Consider the following 21,363-nt stretch of genomic DNA (forward strand, 5'->3'; position numbering starts at 1 on the left):
TGGGGGGGGGGGGGGGGGGGGCCGAGAGACGGACCCAGGAGAACCAAGGTCATTCCTTTCATCTTTCCTTCATCATACGCTCAGGAGCAGGTACTGTACACCAGGCACTATGCTGGGTATTGGAGTGAGGAAACGTAAAAATGAACAGGACAGCGCCCTGCCCTGGAGGAGCTGCGGTGGGGCTGGAGAGGACAACTGTGTATCAACAAGAACAGGCTGATCTTGCTCTGAGGTGTCCCCCAAGTGAACAGAACACAGAGAAGTCTGAACCAGCAACTTAAAAACAAAACAAACAGGAAAATTTCTTTATATAAATATAGAAAGAGATAATTGAATATATTAATCATGTATATGGGTCAAATTAGAAATTGTTTTGTAATGTGATTTTCTCCCCTATCAATAAATACTTGGGCTGGCCAGTTAGCTCAGTTGGTTAAGTGTGGTGCTGGTCCAGGGTTTGATCCCTGTAATGCCCAGCCACCAAAAAAAAAATATTTGACATCTTTCCATCTCCACACCAAGATTTACCTTACCCTAAACAGCTATATAGTATGAATATGAATGTACCATAATTTATTTAATGCCTTACATTAAACACTGAGGTTGTTTCCAATTTCTTATTATGAACCCTATCCTATCATTACAGTCAATTCTTTATAAGTAAAATTTCTGGGTCAGCATATGTAGTTTCAATTTGGATGGTTATACCAAATTACCCTCCAAAAAGACCACCTTTGATTTCTATTGTCACCAGCACTGAGCACCTGCTTCCCACAGCACTCAAGCATCAAACAGTTGTGCATCAAGTAGGCCCAAGCCCCCCAGGCCAGCTACAGGGAAAGGCCACAGCTGCATCTATGTCTATGAGACCTGGGAGGCCCAGCACAGATGGACAGGGCCTGCCCAGTTGGCTCCTTACTCCTCTGATCTTCCTTCTACACAGCCCTGGGCCCCTGGCCTTGAAAATCGCTGGGCGAATTGCAGAATTCTTCCCTGATGCAGTACTTATTATGGTGAGGCTTGGGTTTTTGGGTGGATATGTGGAGAGAAAATAGGGAGGAGGATCCTTGAAACTCTCACCTGCCCTTCTTTGTCCACTCAGTTGGATAATCAGAAACTGGTGCCTCAGCCTCGTGTGCCCCCAGTCATCGTCCTGGAGAACCAAGGTCTCCGTTGGGTGCCCAAGGACAAGAACTTGTGAGTGCCCTACCCCCTCTGCCTCTTCTTGTAAGCCCAAGGCTCCTGGGCCTCCTCTGTCCTTGGTCTTGTCCCAAGGGTCTTTCTCTGGACCCAACCTGTTAAGTCTGTGTCTGGCTCTACTGCCCACTGAGTTTGACCTTCATGGCGGTTACTATTTCAGAGTGATGTGGAGGGACTGGGAAGAGTCACGGCAGATGGTGGGAGCACTACTGGAGGGCCGGGCTTACCAGCACCTTGTGGACTTTGACTGCCACCTTGATGACATCCAGCAGGACTGGACCAACCAGCAGCTCAACACCCAAATCGCCCAGTGGGTTGGTCCCACCAATGGAAATGCCTGAGGCAGGAGACTCAGGATCCAATAAAGAGACTTGGGCTGATGGGTAACAGTATGACTACATTTATTGTGCCCAAGAGGCAAGGTGACAGAGAAACCTCAACAGGAGGAAGGCAGGGGAGAGTCTGGAGTCCCCAGTAAAAAGCAGGAAGGCCTCTGCTGTACCCATCACAGAATGAGAGAGGAGGCTCTCAATAGATCATTCCCTTTGTTTCTCCCCTGGGCTTCTTGAGCTTCTCAAAGTTCTTCAGGATGATGTCATATAACACAGCCTACAGGGCCAGGGAGGAGTGACGGTCAGCCGCAGGCCCCCAGTGGCTCTGTGCCCCATTTCTAGTCTTGTGGAGAAGCCGAGGTTTACCCCCATCCTGCAGGGTCAAGGAATGGGTGGCCTGGGAAAGCTGCCTCTGCCCACCCCTGCCCTGCCCTCGCCTCCTCACATAAGCATTGCGGATCTCCATAACCATCAGCCGGATGTCCCGGTACTCTGCCTCATCCAGCTCATGCACCAGTTGCCGATAATCACCCTGCAGGAAACTCAGTGGTCAGGCCTGACTTCAAATGTGTCCTTCCCCATGCACCCTGACCTGGGCCACACCTACCACATGGGGCTGCTTGGCTGCTTTCGTCACTGCATCACCACGCTCAGAGAAATACCTGTGGGAAGAAGTGTATATGGAGTGGAAGGAGGGGGCCCAGTCCTCTGTCCCAAAGCAAAGACAGAGTGTGCATGTGGGTGTGGTGGGCTGTCACTCACTTAGAGATTTGGGTGTGGAAGCCTTCCAGCTTGGTGTGAAGGCTGGTCATTAGCTCAAACACCTTCTCCTGGGGAAAGAAGGCAAGGGGGAAAGTGGAAGGAAGCATGGACTAGAAAGGAAGACAGGGGAATGGGGAAGTGCTCTCACCTGGACAGCCACTCCAAAATTGTTCCCATCCTCAATCCGAGGTATCTGCAGCTGCAACCAGGTGGTGACCTGGGAGGAAGGAATGGCATCAAAGCCACATCAGCCCCTCACCCAATTCCCAGGTTCCTAACCTCACTTGCTTGTTTGCCCAAGCTGGGTGGAGGTGTGCCAGGTCCATCCTGAGCCCCAGGGCCTCAACTTCTGTCTTCACTTACTGTGTCTTCTCCTGTTTAGACCTGGCAAGTGCCATGCTCTAACTGGCAGGGACCAAGAGGACAAAGGGTTTGACCTGAAGCCTGGGGGTAAAAGAGGGAGGGCCCACCAGGTTGAGTTGCTCAATGACATCCTTGATCTCAGGCTTCAGGCGCTGCAGGAGGACCACGATCTTCTCGTTGCAATTCACTGGGCCACAGGGAGGACCTAGAGAGTGGGCAATGGGTTAGTTACATGACAGCCTGTGTGAGGGATGGTGAGAGGGAGAGTGGAAAAAAAAATCCTTAGGGAGGAGCTCCTGCAGGGTGAGACTCAAGTCTCTTCTGACTCTAGTGGTTCCAAATACCTTTGTCTTCATCTTCCCCTTTCTTCTTTTCATCCTTGTCTTCCTTCTGCAGGGAGATAGGGGCTCATGGGTGTCAGGACTAAGGTTGAATTTCCCCATGGTTGGGTCCCTCCTCCCAGGTCTTCCAGCTTGCCTCCTGCTGTTTCTTTCGCTCCTCCTTCTCTTTCTCCTTGACTGGATCAGGCACTGGGATGTCCAAGGGGGCCTTCAGATTGCTCAAGTTGGCTTCATTGAGAGCTGGCTCCTGGTGTAGGGTGGGAGGAGGGCTGGAGGCGAGGGTGTTCCTCTCATCTCCTTCCTTGCTCTCATTGCCCCTAGACTCGTTCTCTTGGCCCCTACTCTGTAGCTCCCTGCCCAGCCCCAGTACCTTTAAAAAGGTATCCAACTCCGAAATCTTCTTGGGGAAATAGCTCCCAAGCAGGTTCTCTGTCTGTGTGTGAGGCAATGGTCGGGGAACATGGGGGTCAGAATCTGTCCTTCCCAGGCAGTGAATTCTGCCCAGCAAGGGAGGGCTGAGCAGTAAGAGCTGGGTGTGGGTGCTCATGGGGCAGGTCTTACCTTGGTACACAGGTCTTCACGAAACACATCCACCTGTGGGGCAAAGGCAGTTCATTTTAGGACAGTTCCCTTAGAACTGTAGAGCCTGACCTGGGGAAAGGTGGAGTGGATCCCTCTAAGGCCAGACCTGAAGAAGACATAACTGATCCCTGTGAGGGTAGATCTGGGTAAGGTGGGGTAGATCCCTATGGGGCTGGGAAGCATGGAATGGATCCCTGTAGGCCTAGATTTGGCGGATGAGAACATTCCTGGCGCTGAAGGGCGAGTAGTTCATGTGAGAACGGATCCCTGAGGTCGCCTGGGCTGTATGAGGAAAGGCGTAAGAGCGCCCTCTGCGAGTGGGGCAGGAACGGCGTGCCCTGTGGAGTGGGCTCGGGCCCTCCCTGAGGGAAAGGCCATGAGGTAGCAAGGCAGGTCCCGCACCCCATCTGTGTGTGGCCCCGGGCCAGCGGACTTCCCCTCCACGCTAGCTCTCCGCTTCACCTCGCCCCGCTGAACCACGGCCGCCTCGCCTCTCCCGGCAGGAAGACCTCGCCGGTCTTCCAGGGGCTCAGGTGCACCTGGCACGTAGGCTCGGTTGACCGACCCCGACTCGTGTGGGGGTTGGGGGGCGGGTCCGGGATGCCCGCAGCCTCTCGGAGCCACGCCTCCCTACCGGGCCCTTCCTTGGACCCACAGCGCTCACCTTGGCTTGGGCTTCAGGCTGGACCCTGAGCGTGGCCATGGCCGGGGCGTGGGGCCGAGCGCTGCACGAGAACCGATGAGTGGGCACGGGGAAGGGAAAGCGAAAGCAGCGATCGCCGCCCGCACGGCCTTCCTGGGGAGTGAGGAGTGGAGAACTGGAGGAGGCGGGGACAGACCCGAGAGCGGAGAGGGGCGGAGCTGCGGGGAAGGCAGCCAAGGCGGGGCTCCCCCGAGAGTCCCCGAAGAGCGCGCGCGCCCACCCACCTCCTCCCCTCCCCGTCCCCCCGCCCCTTGTCTTCCTGCTTCCTCGTCTCTGCCTGACTCTCGACTCCCCGCCTACTGCCTCGCCCGCCCAGCCTCCCCACCCGTTCGCCCCGTCTCTGCTCCCGCTCCCCGCCGCCAGACCCCCGGCCGGTGCCGTCTTTCCTCGCCCCACCTTCCACCTCCCGCTTCCTATCTCCCTGTTGCCCGACTCCCCAGCTCCTGACTCCACACCGGCCCTATCCTTCTTCCGCTCCGCCTGGGACAGTGATAAGCCTTACCTGGGGCTCTTCCATCTTTTCTCGGAGATGGAACAAGACCTGGCCTCTCCTCCCTAGCCTTGCCAGCGCCGGCCCCTGGCTCCACGGGCATCCTCTGGCCCATGCGGCGACACTCAGACACTCCACCATCCCTATCCAAGTCTCAATCAACTCCCTCCTGCATCTATTACCCACTCTCACAGAGCAGCGGGTTTAGGCCTCTCTCTTGTTTAAACCCTCTCTCAGCTTCCTGTTGAATGAAATCTAAAGAGCTTTCCCTTCACGGCCTGACTGGATCTGTCTCCCCTTCAAATTCACTTTCTATGCTTTCCCCCTCCTTCATTACACTTGCAATTGCTTGGGCTTTCCATTTGTTTCTTTTTCTTTTTTTAAAAAAGATGACCGGTAAGGGGATCTTAACCCTTGACTTGGTGTTGTCAGCACCACGCTCAGCCAGTGAGCGAACCGGCCATCACCTATATGGGATCCGAACCCGTGGCCTTGGTGTTATCAGCACCGCACTCTCCCGAGTGAGCCACGTGAGCCACAGGCCGGCCCTTTCCATTTGTTTCTCAAACGTGCCCTGTTCATTCCTGCCTCAGTCTTGCCCTCACTAACCCCTTTGCCTGAAACCCTTTCCCTGGGTGTTGTCATTCAGTTCTCAGCTCAAATGTCACTTCGGAGAGATCTTTCTCCATCATCCTTTATAAGGAACCTCCCTTCAAGTCTCTCTATTACAAATCAGCCTATTTTAGTACCCTCATAGCACTTATCTCTCTGATATTAGCCAGTTTATTTTTGAGACAGAATAATGTAGTGGTTTAAACCAGGGCTTGGCAAACATTTTCTGTAAAAGGCCAGATAGTAAATATTTTAGGCTTTGTGGGCCTTACAGTGTCTGTAGCAACTACTCAATTCTGCCATTGTAGCAGGAGAGCAGCCATATGTAAATGAATTCGTGCAGCTGGGTTGCAATAAAACTTCATTTATCAACACTAGAAATTGAAATTCATGTAATTTTCATGTGTCATGAAATATTATTATTATTCAATTTTTTCCAGCCATTTAAAAATGTAAAAAAAGGGCCGGCCTGTGGCTCACTCGGTAGAGTGCGGTGCTGATAACACCAAGGCCACGGGTTCGGATCCCATATAGGTGATGGCCGGTTCGCTCACTGGCTGAGCGTGGTGCTGACAACACCAAGTCAAACATTTTCTGTAAAAGGCCAGATAGTAAATATTTTAGGCTTTGTGGGCCTTACAGTGTCTGTAGCAACTACTCAATTCTGCCATTGTAGCAGGAGAGCAGCCATATGTAAATGAATTCGTGCAGCTGGGTTGCAATAAAACTTCATTTATCAACACTAGAAATTGAAATTCATGTAATTTTCATGTGTCATGAAATATTATTATTATTCAATTTTTTCCAGCCATTTAAAAATGTAAAAAAAGGGCCGGCCTGTGGCTCACTCGGTAGAGTGCGGTGCTGATAACACCAAGGCCACGGGTTCGGATCCCATATAGGGATGGCCGGTTGGCTCACTGGCTGAGCCTGGTGCTGACAACACCAAGTCAAGGGTTGAGATCCCCTTACCGGTCATCTTTTAAAAAATAATAATAATAATAATAATAATAAAAATTTTAAAAAATGTAAAAAAAAGCTGTTCTTAGCTCACAGGCCATACTAAAACTGGCCACAGGAGGGCCATAGTTTGCTAATCTCTGGTTTAGAGCACAGATAATGCACCTGATATTGCCTGGGTTTATCATCCTGGCTCCTCTATTAGCTGTGAACAAGTTACTTAACCTCTGTGCTTCAGTTTTCGCAGCTGTACAATGGGAACACTACTAAACCTACCTCACAGTGTGGTTGTGAAAACTAAAGGTGTTAATTTATATTTAAAAAAACCTTATAGACACTTAGAACAGCGACTGGCACAGAGTAAGCATAGTGTGTTTTCTATTATTTGTGTGTTTATCATCTGCCTCCCCCAGTTAGCTCATGAAACCCTAAACATCAGAAACCTCGTTTGTGTTATTCACATGCCATGGATCTATGCTTGGCTCAGTAAACATTTGTTAAATAAAGGGACACACACAGATCACTTATGGGGAGATAGGGTAGGAAGTGTCCCCAGAATGGGTGCCCAGATAGGCAGGCCCCTGAGGAAGGCAGAGGGGAGATTCAGTGGAAAGGGTGGGAAAAACAAATTGACCAGGTTCGAGTTGGAGCACCCACCCAGTACAAGGATGCCCACACCTAAGGGCACTTTCTCCTGCCTTAGCAGTGCCATTCCTTGGTATCACAGCCCCAGATAGCTGGAAGTCTACAAATACTAGGAGGCTGAAAGGATAACAGGAGGGATGGCGGTCAACCATAAGGAAGGACATTCAAGGGTGATGACAGCAAGGAATGGCTCAGGAACCCCAGTGACTACCAGACCCTTTTCTTACCCTTCCTCCCTTTCCAGGCCCCAGCCAAATGATGCGAGGAGCCAGAGCCAGGCCTGATGTGCTTTTATTTCTTTCAGGTGTGCTTGCGGCTAGAGTGGGGGTGGGGGAAGAGCCCATGGCCCGGGCTCCCTGGAGACCAGGGCTGATGATACCAGCTGCCATAGGTGAGGTACCAGGCAAAGGTGCCTACTGCGGCGCCCACCACCTTGTGAGTGTACTGGTGGAAATAGATGACGGTACAGAGCAGCAAGAAGTTCCAGAGGCCCAGCAACAACACATTGAGCAGGAAGACAAGGCGCAGGGGGGCGCTGGCGGGCAGCCCATGGGCCAGGTACTTGGCGAACACTGCTGCTTCCTCAGCCATGAGCAGGCAGCAGAAGGTGAGCAGGAAGGTGTGGGAGGAGACAGTGTAGCCCCGCCACTGGTGGCCAGCTGCGAGGCAGCTGCGACGGTCAGGCAGCTCGTGGAGCAGCAGGCCCTGGGGCAGAGGCTCGAAGCAGGAGCCAGTCAAATCCTCAATCAGCAGGAAGGCCCGGCCAGCCCCCCGCCACACGGCTGCCCCCACCACCAGTCGGCTCAGGTGCCTGGCGGTCACTGCTATGCGCCGTGTAGCCAGGAACACCACCAGCAACACAAAGCCCCCCAGGAAGGTGCATGTCCAGCCCCAGGCTGAATTCACAAACTTTCTGTGGGCAGAGAAGAGGGGAGGCTACTGAGATCCTCAGCCCCATCTCCCCACCCTGGTCTGTGTTCCCATCACTGCTCTGTCCACAAACCCACAGACCATCACTGCTTCTCTCTTTCCCGCACCCTTTACAACTTCCCAACCGTTTAAACTTTGCCTTCTCCTTAGAGCACCATTCAGCATTCTAGGATCCACATTTCCTCTTCAGTCCTGCTCCCAGCGCCCCCACGGGTTCTCCTCCCCTCCCCCTCCAACCTTCTCAACCTCTTAGACTATTTTTAGTGTTCAGACTGGCAGGAGGACAGAAGCCCGGAGAGGGGAATTGGGATCCCAGAACGCCGGCACCCACAGCCTTGAGTGGACTCACATGTTGAAGAAATTGCCGTGGCTGGCGAAAATAGTCCGAGGGTTGACATGGAACTGCAGAAGGGGCCCAAAGATGACCACTGCTGCCAACCAAGCATGGTAGAGGCGCCGTAAGCAGGGGCTACCCAGGAGGCGGGCGGCCTGTTCACTTCCAAAGTACAGCAAAGCAGAGGCCACCCAAAGCAGCACCTTAACCAGGCAGCCCAGCAGTGCCTGGATTCGGGCCCCAGCCCCCTGCCCTGCCCCCTGCCCTGCCCCCAACACTGGTCCTCGCTCCATGTTCCCTCCCCTCCCCACTAACTGCTTGCTCCGCAGGGCAGCCGTGGAGGGGCTGATGGGCGCCCCCCCAGACAAGGACAGGCAGTGACAGGTGTAGCAGACACAGGGCAGAGCCCTGTTGGCAGCTGGCAGGCGGGGGAGGGGGCGGGGGGCAGTACGGGGCCAGGGTGGAGGGCTGCCACGTCAGCAGGGTCCTGACCTCGGGTGTGTAGTGTGTGTTCTGACAGCAGCATATGTCCTTTCCTGTTAGCCCCGTGTCTTCAGCTCCCACAATGTTCTAGTTCATGTATCAGAGCCAGGGCTGAACTGTCCACAGCCTGCTTGGGTCTGCCTGTCTTTGGTGGGCCCAAAACCCCCTCCCAACCCCAACTTTACCATGCATTTGCTCCACAGGGAAATTAGGGGTCAGGAAGATAAAACTAAACAAATCTTGGAAGTCATTAAAAAAAAAATCTGTCTGTATTGTCATCGCTGTGGTCAGGCCCTTCTGGGGTTCTGAGCATGAGCCCACCACTGCAGGATGCAGCAAGGCGGTTGTGCACAGCACTATATCCACCTCCAGCCTCAGGAGGCATATCAGTAGGGGTGTCCACTTCAGTGAACTGTGACCCCAGTGGTTTGGTGCTGCCCCAGCTCCTGTCTGGACTGAGGGGCTCTAAGGGGCTAGTTTGGCCAAGGGCTGCTATGTAAACTGGTGGTTGTGCAGTGCACAGGGTATCACATCTAATGGGGCACCATTACATTTGTATGTCTATTATGGTGACCGACAGATGAAGTCCAAGCATCCTGAGGAAGGTGCCTGCATCCTGTTTGAGATGGTAGTGGCCCAGACTTGACCCTCAGAGCCCTAAGATCAGGTTTACTCCTAGGTGACAGGGAGAAAAGGAGACCCCAGAAGGAAAATCCCCTGTCTGGAGTCCATCAAAACCTTAGGTCCTGTCCTCCAACCAATTACTCTGGGCCTCAGGTTGCCCCACACAAGCCCTGGTCCCCAAGCCTGACCACTGGGGCTGAAGTGGCAGAGTAGAGTGCAGCCTTCCCAAGGAGAAGCCGGTATTATTCAGTAACCATTTCGAGATCACTTTTTGTCTTCCTTCCTCATTCCTCAAAGCTGGTGGTGGGATTTCACAGCACAGTGGAAGTAGTGAAAGAATGAACAAGCAAAGACATCTGGGTTCTAAGCTCAACTGTGTGATTTTAGGAAAATCAACTAACCCTCCTTGGTGCTCAGTGCCTTCATCTGTAAATTGATCAAGACAGAGTAGATAATCAATCAGGTTCCTTCCAGATCCTAAAGCCCATACCTTGGCATAGTGGCCTTCGAGTCTTCCTGCTCATGGACCCTATAAAAGAATTTTGAAGACCTACAGACGCTCTCACACATGTTTTTTTATGGCTGGGTGGGGGCAGCTGGATGGTATGGCGGACCCAAACCCATGACCTTGGTGTTATAACACCATGCTCTAACCATCTGAGCTAACCAGCTAGCCCTCCTCACACATTTTCAAGTTGACAAAATTTTTCATCATAATTTTAAATAGTTGCAAAGAAATCATTTCCAGTGTATTATATATACTGCAGTCAGCCCTCCATACCCACAGTTCTGCATCTACAGATTCAACAAACCATGGGTCAAAAACATTTAGGGGGAAAAAAAGGTAACAATAAATAATACAATTTAAAAAAATACAGTATACCAACTATTTACATAGAATTTACATAGTATTAGGTATTATAAGTAATCTAAAGATGACTTAAAGTATACAGGAAGGTTCGGATCCACATTCCAGCCAACTGCCCAAAATAAAAAAAGAAGTATGGGGGCCGGCCTGTGGCTCACTCGGTAGAGTGCGGTGCTGATAACACCAAGGCCACGGGTTCGGATCCCATATAGGGATGGCCGGTTTGCTCACTGGGTGAGTTTGGTGCTGACAACACCAAGTCAAGGGTTAAGATCCCCTTACCGGTCATCTTTAAAAAAAAAAAAAAAAAATTTATTGTAGTAAAATATACATAACATAAAATTTGCCACTTTAACCATTTTTAGGTGTACAATTAAGTGGTGTTAACTACATTCACAGTGCTGTGTAACAATCACCTCTATTTTCAGAAAGTTTTCATTATCCCAAACAGAAACTCTATATCTACTAAACAGTAGATTAAACACCCTGTTTCCCTCTTCCCCAGCCTCTGGTAACCTCTGTTTTACTTTCTGTTTCTATGCATTTGCCTATCCTAGGTACCTCATAAAAGTGGAATCACAGAGTATTTTGTATGTTGTGCCTTCCTTATTTCACTTAACATGGCAGGAGGATGTGCATAGGTTATATGCAGAAACTACACCATTTTATATCGGGGACTTAAGCATTTGTGAGTTTTAATATCAGCAGGGGGTCTTGGAACCAATCCCCCTGTGGATACCAAGGATGACTGTATTTTAAAGGAAAGCTATTATATCAGTCTTTCAAATATATCCAATGAAATCTAAATACTACAGTGATTAGGTAGCTCACCATTATTCACTTAAAAAACATGTAACAAAATTTTAAGTTGGAAATCAGATTTCCATTCTATTTCCCCTGCAGAATTTATCCTAATATTGTATGCTTAAAAGTCTTTTCTTGACCATTTATCACACTCCTCTGCAAACAAAGTACATAATTTAAAAAATTTCCTGTGACCATAAAGCCCTGAGACTTAAAATATTTTTCTTTTGGACGGAATTTTCATTATAATTGTTAGAACTACAAACTATATTATTAGTAAAACAAACATTTTACACATTTTGATAACAACATAAAATTATACTGGAAATGCATTTCTTACCAAGCAGAATGGATGGTCTGTGGGGCCTTGATCAAATGGGGCTTTAAGGATACTAACAATTTTAATTTGTCATGCTGAAGCAATAAAGGTTCTGGGTGAGATGGTAGCATCTCTAGAGTGAAATAGCAGAGGGGGACTGAAAAGGGAAGGTGGGAAAGATGTGGCATGGTAGCTTCACACTAGGCAGATCAATTTGAGGAAAAAGAATATATGGAGGCTCAGGATCTGGACAGTTCATTCTTTTAAAATTATTTCACTGTGAAATACCCCTTGTTGTGAAAATCTGTAAGCACCCTGGAGGTGTGTACCCTGGTTTGAAAATTGCATTAAAGAGCATGAAATGTTGTGGGGAAAGACCTAGTTAGAGCTGAGTGTGACCATGGGTTTGCTCTGGGGCAGGAGGTTCTGAGTGTGAAGAACCCAGATGGGGCCTGGCATCAGTGCCACCAGGTTCTTCCTGGCTCTGCATTCATGGGCTACCTCTCCTGAAGACTGAACCAGCTCCAGGGCCCTCCCCAGAGCACAGTTGATGTGGCTACTCCTGGGCTACTCCTGTGCTCCTCCCACAGAGGAGCATACCTGAAGGCTTTATTGAAACTGTTTTCTTGAAGTGAGAGGATGAAAGACCTCAGATAGGACAAAAGAGTGACAGAGAGACAGAGACAGACACTAAGTCAGGTTCCCACAGAGAGTTTATTGAGGGAGCCAAAGCTGGTGAGAGGACAGAGAAATCCTACTTCAGCCCTCTTCCTTCAAGCTTCTTGCCTCCAGCAGGATGGGACCCTCTGGGAAGGTAGGGCCTGCCCTGTGTGGGGCCACATGGAGCTTCTGGAGACTCCTGCCTCTCACACCACAGCCTGTCCTACCCCAAAGACCCAGACATAAGAGAAGACATAATCCCCACCTCAGAAGGGTGCTGAGGAAACATCCCTACCCACCCCACCCTCCCCTAAAACCTCAGGAACAAAGGCCAGGACACCTGGCCCTGTGATTGGCCAGTCTAATCCTCAATGAGAAGACCTGGGCAAGTACCTGGCTGACAAGTCCCTTCAGCCTGGCCTCAGTGTTGACTCTAGGAGCCAACACATAACACCCAAACATGATTAAAAACACTTAAGACAGTTCTCCTGCTGGCAGAGGCCACGCCCCAGATAATGGCAGTCCTGCTGGACCCTGGCCAGAGATAGGGACCCAAGGCAACTGGGTGTGAGCACATGAAGAGACCACTCTGCCCCACCCTATGAGGAGGATCTTCCAGGGCTCAGCTGGGGCCCAGAGCAGGGGCTTCTGTTTCTCCCCATCCAATGCCAGTGATTACTCCAAGCATTCCCCGGAAAGGAGAAAGGGAGGAAGCAGAGAGCTTGTAGAGAAGTTCACCGTGTATGGGGCTAGAGGTCAGACTACTGGGGTGAGGAAAAGGCTGTAGAAGGGTGGGGCACTGGACTGGGGACACTGGCACATTCCTCGGACTCCAGCATGTCATCCTGGAAGTACTCAGCCTGGCGGTACTGCCACAGACGCAGGTTCCCATCCCACTGCAGGGCAGAAGGTGGCAAGTAGTCAGGGGGTGCTGCCTCCTCTCGGGTCTAACCCCCAGACACGTGCCAGCCCCATTAACCCTTGCATCCTCACCGAACTGCTGACAATCTTCTCTTCAAAGGGGTGCCAACTGACATCACGCACACAGGCCTTGTGGTTGGTCAGCTTTCTCACAATGTGGCCGCTAAGGAGGTCGTACACTGTCCAGGAAAGGCCGGAGTGGAGAGGAGCTGCCACAGGACCTTCAAGCCACCCCTCACCTCCCCCTGAGAAGCACCACTGAATTCTCAGGCGACTTCCTGCTTTTTCATGGGAGCAAAGCCCACACTGGAGGACTGTATTACTTCTCCTCCTTTCCCCTGTTCCTTTCCCTATCTTGGGTTGAGAGTATGGTCTAGTAGAGCATGGGTATCTCTGGCCCTTAGCTAAATTTCACAGGGCCTACAGTTAAGAAAATGCAGTGGCGGGGCTGGCCCGTGGCTCACTCGGGAGAGTGTGGTGCTGATAACACCAAGGCCACGGGTTCGGATCCCATATAGGGATGGCCGGTTAGCTCACTTGGGAGAGCGTGGTGCTGACAACACCAAGCCAAGGGTTAAGATCCCCTTACCGGTCATCTTTAAAAAAAAAAAGAAAATGCAGTGGCTTTAAAGCCTTTAGCAAGATACAGAAAGCACCACAAAAGCGACCACCAGGCTGTCTGCAGGCATGTGCATCTGCTGTTCCTTGTCTGGTCAGGGTGCATCTCTCTTTTCCTCCATGGGTCTTTGAGTGCCTCCCTAGCTACAGCTCCACCTTAGGCTCCTTACATCTGCAGCTGTGCCTGTGTTTCTTTGCCTACATTCCTTCTGCTTCAGCGACTATGTCCTATACTACTTGCTGCTGTCCTTTTGCATCTTTCTTTTTGTCTCTATTCCCTCCTACCTTTCATCTGCAACATCTTTCCTTGATTGGCTAAAAAACAGAACCGACTATATTTTTGGTAATCTATTATTTATTGACTAGAATTCTATGTTCCTTTTCTTAATTTAAAATGCCAACGAATATGTTTTCTTTTACTCTGTTTAAGCCTACCATGCCCCAAGAGAATTAAATTCCACTTGTAGTCTCACTGCACTCTTTAAGGTGGCTACTAGTGGTTAGAGATGGAATGTGAGAGAAATATTTCTGTCTTTCCTGAGGCTGTCTGTTCTGACACAATCCTTACCAACCACTTTGCCAGTGGAACAGCCGCTGTAGATGAACTGCTGGCCGGTGCTATGGGTGGGGGAGAATCGGCAGCGGATGAGGGTGTGTAGCACCCCATGGCCCCGGTAGGTCATCAAGGAGCTGTCCCCTGGGAGCTTCAGCTTCCGCCAGGCTGCATAGGGATGCAGGGAGAGCAAAAGGTTAAGGAGTCTGTTTCTGGATTGTTTTGTACCACCAGTCCTTAGCAAAGATTGATGCCCAGAGACAATTTCCTTTCCACTTTTCAATTGGTGGCTCTTTCCCTACCTGATATCAGTCAGTAGTCACCAATATGGTCCTGTTGGTTGTTACAATACTGAAATACACTTGAGTTAGTTGGTTCTAAGAGACCCCCAGCCCCCCACCCTTGGAACCCCTGGCTATCCTCATGGTTCAGCAAATAAAGGGTTAATGCCTGGCAAAGGGGATTGTTGGGGAGGACTCCAGGATTCCCCAGCTACAAACAAATCCACTGTGCCCATGCCAGGCCTCACCCATGATGAAGTATTTTAACTACTACCCCTGACTCTTAACACTCCAGATCTCCAGTTCTACTTGTACTCTTACCTTTTTTGGGCACCTGCTGCCAGCGATAGTCCCAGTTTTGCTGTGTGGCAGCCTGGCGTGAGGCTTCCATGCCCTCCCTGCTGGAAAAGCGCCGGATATCCCAGAGCTTGATGGTCTGGTCTTTGGAGTTGGAGATGAGATACCGGGCATCGCCCTGAGAATCCAAAGATGGATAATGAAGCACCAGAGCTGGCGAATGTCGATGCCTGTCAGTCTAGCTCTCCTTCTCTAGTTGGAGGGGTAAGAATGCCAATCCTCTAACTTTGCTTACATCTTTCTTCACCCAGGTGAGCTCACCTTCAATGTTCTGATTCCACCCCCTGGCTAGGTTTTCCTTTCTTTGCCCAGGGTAAAGGCTGGGTCTTCAGTTCTATCCTGGATTAGACAGATTGTCTTCTACTCTACTTTTCTTGTACAGAAAGCCCTGCCCTGCTCCTTGAGGATTGGTGGGTACTGGTGGAGCTAATGCTCCCTGGCTTTAGCCCCTTCTCTAAACTCCAACTCTTGTAAACCTTGGCTAATAAAGAGTTTGTCAATCTCCCACACCAGTCTACTTGTATGCCCTCCTGGGCAACCAGAACCTTACTAGCCTGGGTGTGCAGTCCTGCCTCCCTGCACACCTTGCTGTCAATGAAGGTGATGCCATCCTGGTGCCCAGCCAGTGCTCCTACAGGCTTGGGGTCATCCTCCCGCATGGTGCGTCGATCCCACACTTTGCAGATAGCATCATCACCCCCAGAAAACAGTATTTGGGAGCTTATATCAGCAAAGGCCACTGCATTCACGTCATCCTCATGGGAGTCAATCTAGGGGAGAAGGAGGCCAGGATACTTAAGACTTCTTTCTGGGTCTTATAATAGGCCAAAGACTAGGAGGCTAAGGCTCTAAGTCTCAGGAGCAATACCTGAAGGGTACGCCGGTTCTGTTCTCGGTCAAAGACATACAGGCAGCCATCATTGGCCCTGAAAGAGAAGGGACAAGGAGAGTCCCAGAGCAAGGAATGAGAGGACCAATGCTATTAGAATCCCACTGGGAGTCCCATTGAGAGTCCCACTGAGAAGTCCTGTTGAGGGGCAAACCCTTGTCTATTCTTACACAGGAAGTGGGGGAAGAGTTAGCTGTGTATTCAAGGAGGCTTGAGACCTCCCATCTTGTGCTAGAGTGAGCAAGAGGTGAAGCGATTCATAAACCTTGACCTTGGAGGGTGCGGTCTCTATAACAGCAGACCTGATCTCTGGGAGAACTCCTATCTCATTAACTGAGGGAGACATCCCCCACAAACACTCACCCTCCTAGCACTTCTCGTCCATCTGAGGAGACCGCAATGGAGAAGACAGCAAAGCGACGCTCATCAGGCCTGAAGAGAGTGGAGAAGGACTTGGGTTAAGTGGATTTCCCTTCAGCTTTTGTTAATCTACAGAGAATATGAAGAGGATTATAAGGCACAACCTGAGGGGAAGGAGAAGTCCTGCCAATATGTGCCAGAGTGTGAATCACCTCAGTGAGAATCCAGAAACAATCCTGCAGCCATCTATTTTCCCCTGGTTGTCTTGCTGACAGGATGGGTGGTTCCTTCCCAGGAATCCATACAAGGAAACTTGCAACCAGTATACTTTTCTTTCTTCCTCTTTTTTTCTTTTGGCAGCTGGCCAGTAAGGGGATCCAAATTCTTGACCTTGGTGTTACCAGCACCATACTCTCCAAAATGAGCTAACTGGCCAGCCCCAAGTATTATTATTATTATTTTATTTATTATATATATATATATATATATATATATATTTATTTATTTTATTTTATTTTATTTTATTTTAATTTAATTTAATTTAATTTAATTTAATTTAATTTAAAGATGACCGGTAAGGGGATCTTAACCCTTGGCTTGGTGTTGTCAGCACCGCACTCTCCCAAGTGAGCCACGGGCTGGCCCTTTTATTTCTTTTTTTTGAGGCTCACCAGTTTAGGGATCCGAACCTGTGATCTTGGTGTTACAAGGCTGTGCTCTAATCAAATGAGCTAACTGACCAGCCCTCAACCAGTATACTTTTCCCCCTAAGCAGGAGTTCCAATTGAGGAGGTTTGCTCCTGGAGAGCCCTCCTTGAGAAGTTTCTCATGAGTCTGACCACAAAGGGAAACCAGTACCTTAGATCCAGGGCAGTGTGTGTGTCTCCTTCCCCGTAGATGTTGCAGATATGAACTAAGAAGAGAAACAAGAATCTTTTAGGGCTGGGGCAAGGAGAGTGGAAGTGAAGCTAGGGAATAGTTGGAACAAACGGCAAGGATGTCAGAGCACCTTGGGAGTGATTTTCCCAGGACAAAGCAAGTAGTCCCAGCTCAGAGGAGATGGAACTCTCCTTGCCCCAGCCCTAAAAGAGAGACAGAAAGTCTGATGCATACTCACTGTAATCAGACCAGCTGGAGTAGAGGAAGTGGTTCCCGTCAGGGGTGAAGGCCACATCCAGGACACTCCAGCCTACATCCCGGGCCTTGATGCTCTTGAATTTATGAAAGCGCCCATACCGGCAGTCATAGATTCGGATTGTCTGGTCTGTATAAGAAGGGATCAGGCAGCATTACAGAACACTTTCCTTGTATCCTTCCTCTCTCAGTATATTTGTGGAGTTTTCCCTTTATTATGGAAAACATGCTTTGGCTAAGCATCCCTAAGCCAGGTTCTGAGCTCCCTGGGTCTGGGGCTTTCTAGCCTCAGTCAGGAAGAGAGATCCTCATTCCAGAGAAAGACAGGAGATAGGACCAGATCTGGTACCTTGGCAAGCAGACATGAAGATCTGACCATCTTTGCTGTAGATGCCACAGAAAGCCTTCTGAGAGTAGGTATCAGTGAAGCCCAGATCATTAGGCAAGAAGCTGGAGAAGGAGAGGAAAAGTGAAGGTAAGGGGAGCTCAGGATGAGTGTCCCAATTAGCAGAATCCTAACAGAGCTGGAATGTCAATACAAGGGCACTCTTCACTTTGACTTTGTGTATAATCTCCTGTCTCTCATCCATTCTGCCATCCTCTAAATTTCCACACTTTTCCACTTTGTTTACTCTCAAAGCTTCAACCCCGTTTAACCTAACCTTAGTATTGTTTTTTGTTCCTTATTTATTTTTTTGGTGGCTGGACAGTACAGGGATCAAACCCTGGACCTTGGTGTTATCAACACCATGCTCTATCCAACTGAGCTAACCAGCTAGCCCACCTTAGCATTTTGGAGAATCTTTTAACACCTACCCCTTCAATGTTTAGGAGATAAGACCTATCTGGACCTTAGTGTCTCTCCACCAAGCCCCATACTCACTGAGACATCACTCGAGACTGTTCTCCAAGGGAGAAGCTTCCCCGGTGGCAGAGGCCCCGTTCTCTCTAAATGGAAGGGATTGGGGAATATTGCTAGCAGAAACAGAGGGCCACTTCAGTCACACCAAGCCCCCTCTTCCAAAGATACTGCTCTTGCTACAGAAATGGGCACCACGCACAGCAGTCTGTCCCACAGAACTCCGATGCAGGCTGGCTAACTCTCCAGCCCCAGCACTTGAGGCTTCCTTGGAAAGTTTACTTCCTTTTTCTCTGGGGATGTTAGAGCTTCTGGCTGCTCTGGCAGGCCTGCTGCCAGGCTGGCTGGAGGTAGAGAGGCCTACCTGGTATAACATTCGAGGAAAGCTGTACTCCTGGGCTGCCCGCCTAAGCCCCAGTCGCCCTGTGGCCAATTCCACTTGTGTCTTGATCTCATTGCATTCCAGCTCCCGGGTGTCAGGGGTTGCGTCCACTGTGAGCACCAGGAAAAGTTTCAACCTAGGTCTTCCAGCCCCAGAGGACAGTTAGTAGAACTGTGTCCAAGCCCACCCAGTGTGGCTGAATAATTTACTGGGCCTGTAAGGACTCCCTCAATTCCCTGACTTATCTCATGTTCTTCTTTCACTTTATTCTACTATTCTTCACCAAAATTTTAAAAAGGTTTTCTAATAAAAGTTTTCCAACATAAGAGTCTTCATCTACCTTTCCTCTTACCGGGCGGGTTGTAGCGATCCCCGAGACGACCATCCCAAGCACTGTCATGCTCTTCCTCTGAGTCCGAGAGGGCCTGGATGAGTTGTAAATTTGCTGCACCTCCTCCCTGCACCAACCTCACTTGGCCTCTGTGGAAAGACCCCCCCCATTATAAAGGAGGGGACCCCTTTCCCTAAACCAACCAAATTGAGTGAATGGCTATCCAGCTCTTAGATCACCTGGTACTCACTTTGAGGTTTGAGGCTTTCTAGACCTTGACTGTTATTTTCAGTTTCCTCTAAGGCATAGTAGGATACTGATTCTTACACTTAAAGCAAGAGTAGAGAACCCCAACATGCAGTGGAGGTTGACAGACCTGCTAAATTGACTTGCCAGAGAGCTAAAAAATTCTGAGATTTTTTCCTTCTGAGCCTCTGCCCAGGGAGTCCACCATAGAACACAATATTCTGAAGGGATTCCCAAGTTCATCGTCTCCTGAAGGAGCCAAAAGGAAAGACACAAAGCCAGCAGCACCCTTTTCCAGTCAATTCCTGGTGGTCACTCCCTTCAAGGTATTCTTTCCTCAAGAACAGGGTTAGAGTTAGATTAATTTAAACTTGTTTTTCAAGTAAATCCACATGGCCTTTTATAGCACGTCGAATGCTTTACTGAAGTTTAACACCCTGCCTCCCAATTCTACTTTTCACTCCTCTCCCACTAGCCCCCCCCCCCCCATATTTACTTACTTGGAAAACAGATTACATTTGTGTAATCATAGCCAAAGAGGCTCCCCTGAATAGACTCTCAAACACAAGACTGGATCTTCTTGGTGACCCTTTCTAAGCAAGAACCACTTTTACTCGGTATGGAGCTGAGTGCTATGGGTGCCCAGCAAGTAAAAGCTGTTCTGCTGATACAGAACACCTCTCCTGGGCTAATCCCATTCCCTATCCCCTGTAACTTTACTGCCTGGAGTTGGGATCAAGGGACTGTGGTGGCACCTGGTGGGATCACACCACAGGGTAAGTTACCTGCGGAGGAGATAGGCCAGTACCTGGGCCAGATCCACATCTTCATCCTCCTCTTCCTCTTCCTCACTCCGACGTGGGCCAGCCCCTCTTCCGGACAATCCCTCGGAGGGGTCTCCAGACCCGGATCCTGCGCTACTGCTGTTTCGAGATCCCATCTTCTGGTCACAGCATTCTTAGGTTCTGTGCAGGGGCTTCAGAACCCTCCTTGGGTTTGGTGAAAGCAAAGCCTGCTCTAGAAATACCAGGGTCTCCTGAGATTGGTCGGTAGCTATTTCTAGGAGGGTGACCCTTCCTAGGACTGAGATCCCTTCTCTCTAGACTCTGACAACTCCCAAGGCTTCGGGAACACAAGCCTTTCCCAATCCTGTGAAGCAAAGAAAAAAGAGTGAAGCCTAAGACCTTACTCTAGTTCACCAATCAGAGTCCTTTGAAGAGAAATTTCTCAGTTTTCTACCCCAAACTCACCTATCAAAGTCCCTGGAGGTCCCAGGTAACCTCTCTGGCCGGCCAATCAAAACCCCTTACGGAAGAAGGCTCCCCATCTAACCAATCAGGGATCTTAGGACTCAGAGAACCCCCCCCAACACGCCCCTTACTGGCCAATCAGAGCGCTCCTTTACGAGAGCCGGCAGCAGCTACAGCCAACGAGGTTAGAATTCGTCCCAACACCCCCTCCTTCCTTGCCTCACGCCCACGTGGTGTGCCGGGGGTGTGTACGCCAAGGGGGGGAGGAACCAAGAAGCACCTCCCACTGTAGCCGGCGGTTACGGCCCCGCAAGAGACCACCCACCGGTCAGGAGCGGTCGCCGGACCTGCTGCGGCGCGAGGCCTTGTTTACACCGACTGACACTGCCGCGCCTGCCAACTGCTGCTCCGTCACGCGCCTCCTTCGTCACGCGTCTCCCGGCTTCCCAGCAGGCGGGCTGCAGACGTCACGGCATGCTCCTGGCGGCCCCGCCCCCGTAGCCAGCTAACTGGACGGGGAGCACAGTGATTGATAGGTGGGCGGGAGAAAGCGCGTGAGGGGCCCGAGGGGAGGAGAAAGTGCGCGACCGACCAGGGGCGTTTGCTCCCTGTGGGAACTGGCAGCTTCCTGGATCAGATAAGCAAGACTTAAAGGCTGAGAGGCGGGACTTACAAAAGAAACGGTTGGTGGTTGGCTACCGAGAGGTTTTTTAGCAAGGCATACAATTTGCTGCCGATCCCTAAAGGTCATTTGGTTTCGCACTTTTCGGACAGTGCCCTAGGGCCCCAGCTCGAGCTGTTCTTTTGGCTGGCTGTAGCTCCAGGGGACCCTGCGTAAGGGGTGCCTGGAACTTTTGGGGTGTGTTCACGTCACAGGTGGGGATCCAGCTTCCACACACTCCTTCCGGATTTGGCTTCTGGAAGTCTTGTTCTTGTGGGGACGGCCCTTTTTAGGCTTCCCCTTACCTGCCGTGGCAACTTTTTAGACGGTCCCTGGCTTTTCTCCGCGGTCTTTGCAGACTCTCCCTAATACACCCAAGGGCCTCTAAGGCCTTTCCGGTTCCGTAGTCCCCTTAGACGCTGTCTTGGCCCTCGGGGATTTGCAGACCTTCCCTAGACCCTTAGTCCTCGCGGTGCTTCTCCGCCCCAGGCCGCGGGTCCAGGTTGTGC

The 21,363-nt window shown here is 50.5% G+C and overlaps 4 protein-coding genes across 9 annotated transcripts in view; 1 reads left to right on the forward strand and 3 right to left on the reverse strand.

The window, feature by feature from the left end:
• The window catches only part of EMC9 (ER membrane protein complex subunit 9), a 3,354-nt gene extending 1,767 nt beyond the window's left edge, over positions 1–1,587 (forward strand). The window contains exons 3-6 of one of the 3 annotated variants that reach the window (XM_008572340.1): positions 85–90; positions 755–1,013; positions 1,103–1,197; positions 1,361–1,587. In XM_008572340.1, the coding sequence (XP_008570562.1) occupies positions 85–90; positions 755–1,013; positions 1,103–1,197; positions 1,361–1,541 (541 nt within the window). In that variant the 3' untranslated portion in view covers positions 1,542–1,587. The remainder of the gene's footprint in view (positions 1–84; positions 91–754; positions 1,014–1,102; positions 1,198–1,360) is intronic. The other 2 variants (XM_008572341.1, XM_008572342.1) reach the window with 2 other exon arrangements.
• PSME1 (proteasome (prosome, macropain) activator subunit 1 (PA28 alpha)) lies at positions 1,585–4,800 on the reverse strand. The gene is made up of 12 exons (XM_008572339.1): positions 4,786–4,800; positions 4,245–4,376; positions 3,560–3,592; positions 3,369–3,431; positions 3,135–3,245; positions 3,002–3,047; positions 2,765–2,862; positions 2,443–2,511; positions 2,295–2,362; positions 2,140–2,194; positions 1,978–2,064; positions 1,585–1,809 (listed from the first exon to the last, which is right to left on the reverse strand). The coding sequence occupies exons 1-12, from the start codon at positions 4,798–4,800 to the stop codon at positions 1,729–1,731; spliced, it is 858 nt and encodes a 285-aa protein (XP_008570561.1). The 3' UTR covers positions 1,585–1,728.
• Positions 4,801–7,263: 2,463 nt separating this feature from the next.
• On the reverse strand, positions 7,264–8,639 carry FITM1 (fat storage-inducing transmembrane protein 1). Its single transcript, XM_008572343.1, has 2 exons — positions 8,270–8,639; positions 7,264–7,903 (listed from the first exon to the last, which is right to left on the reverse strand). The coding sequence occupies exons 1-2, from the start codon at positions 8,545–8,547 to the stop codon at positions 7,291–7,293; spliced, it is 891 nt and encodes a 296-aa protein (XP_008570565.1). The 5' UTR covers positions 8,548–8,639; the 3' UTR covers positions 7,264–7,290.
• A 3,408-nt stretch (positions 8,640–12,047) lies between these two features.
• On the reverse strand, positions 12,048–20,548 carry DCAF11 (DDB1 and CUL4 associated factor 11). 4 transcript variants are annotated; one of them, XM_008572345.1, is made up of 15 exons: positions 20,519–20,548; positions 19,729–20,092; positions 18,719–18,846; positions 18,349–18,476; positions 18,009–18,073; positions 17,475–17,575; positions 17,109–17,255; positions 16,850–16,904; positions 15,995–16,063; positions 15,611–15,668; positions 15,327–15,512; positions 14,707–14,860; positions 14,120–14,272; positions 13,006–13,112; positions 12,048–12,908 (listed from the first exon to the last, which is right to left on the reverse strand). In XM_008572345.1, exons 2-15 carry the CDS (start codon positions 19,881–19,883, stop codon positions 12,774–12,776), a joined length of 1,641 nt encoding a protein of 546 aa, XP_008570567.1. In that variant the 5' UTR covers positions 19,884–20,092; positions 20,519–20,548; the 3' UTR covers positions 12,048–12,773. The 4 variants fall into 4 exon arrangements, with proteins under 4 accessions (XP_008570567.1, XP_008570566.1, XP_008570568.1 ...); XM_008572344.1 differs by lacking the exon at positions 20,519–20,548 and adding an exon at positions 20,194–20,275; XM_008572346.1 differs by lacking the exons at positions 18,009–18,073; positions 20,519–20,548 and adding an exon at positions 20,194–20,275.
• Between the last annotated feature and the right edge of the window lie 815 nt (positions 20,549–21,363).

This window comes from Galeopterus variegatus, unplaced genomic scaffold (genome assembly GCF_000696425.1).
Source record: "Galeopterus variegatus unplaced genomic scaffold, G_variegatus-3.0.2 Scaffold774, whole genome shotgun sequence".
Lineage (NCBI taxonomy): Eukaryota > Metazoa > Chordata > Mammalia > Dermoptera > Cynocephalidae > Galeopterus > Galeopterus variegatus.

Coding starts and splice junctions, on each gene's coding strand:
- PSME1 (XM_008572339.1), bottom strand. Junction 3,593..4,244: donor AGCCTGAAGCCCAAGCCAAG/GTGAGCGCTGTG, acceptor TTTGCCCCACAG/GTGGATGTGTTTCGTGAAGA. Junction 1,810..1,977: donor TGGAGATCCGCAATGCTTAT/GTGAGGAGGCGA, acceptor CTGGCCCTGTAG/GCTGTGTTATATGACATCAT.
- FITM1 (XM_008572343.1), bottom strand. CDS start 8,547: ATGGAGCGAGGACCAGTGTTGGGGGCAGGGCAGGGGGCAGGGCAGGGG. Junction 7,904..8,269: donor CACGGCAATTTCTTCAACAT/GTGAGTCCACTC, acceptor CTCTGCCCACAG/AAAGTTTGTGAATTCAGCCT.
- DCAF11 (XM_008572345.1), bottom strand. CDS start 19,883: ATGGGATCTCGAAACAGCAGTAGCGCAGGATCCGGGTCTGGAGACCCC. Junction 17,576..18,008: donor CAGTCTCGAGTGATGTCTCA/GTGAGTATGGGG, acceptor CTCCTTCTCCAG/CTTCTTGCCTAATGATCTGG. Junction 14,273..14,706: donor GCAGCAGGTGCCCAAAAAAG/GTAAGAGTACAA, acceptor ATCCCTATGCAG/CCTGGCGGAAGCTGAAGCTC.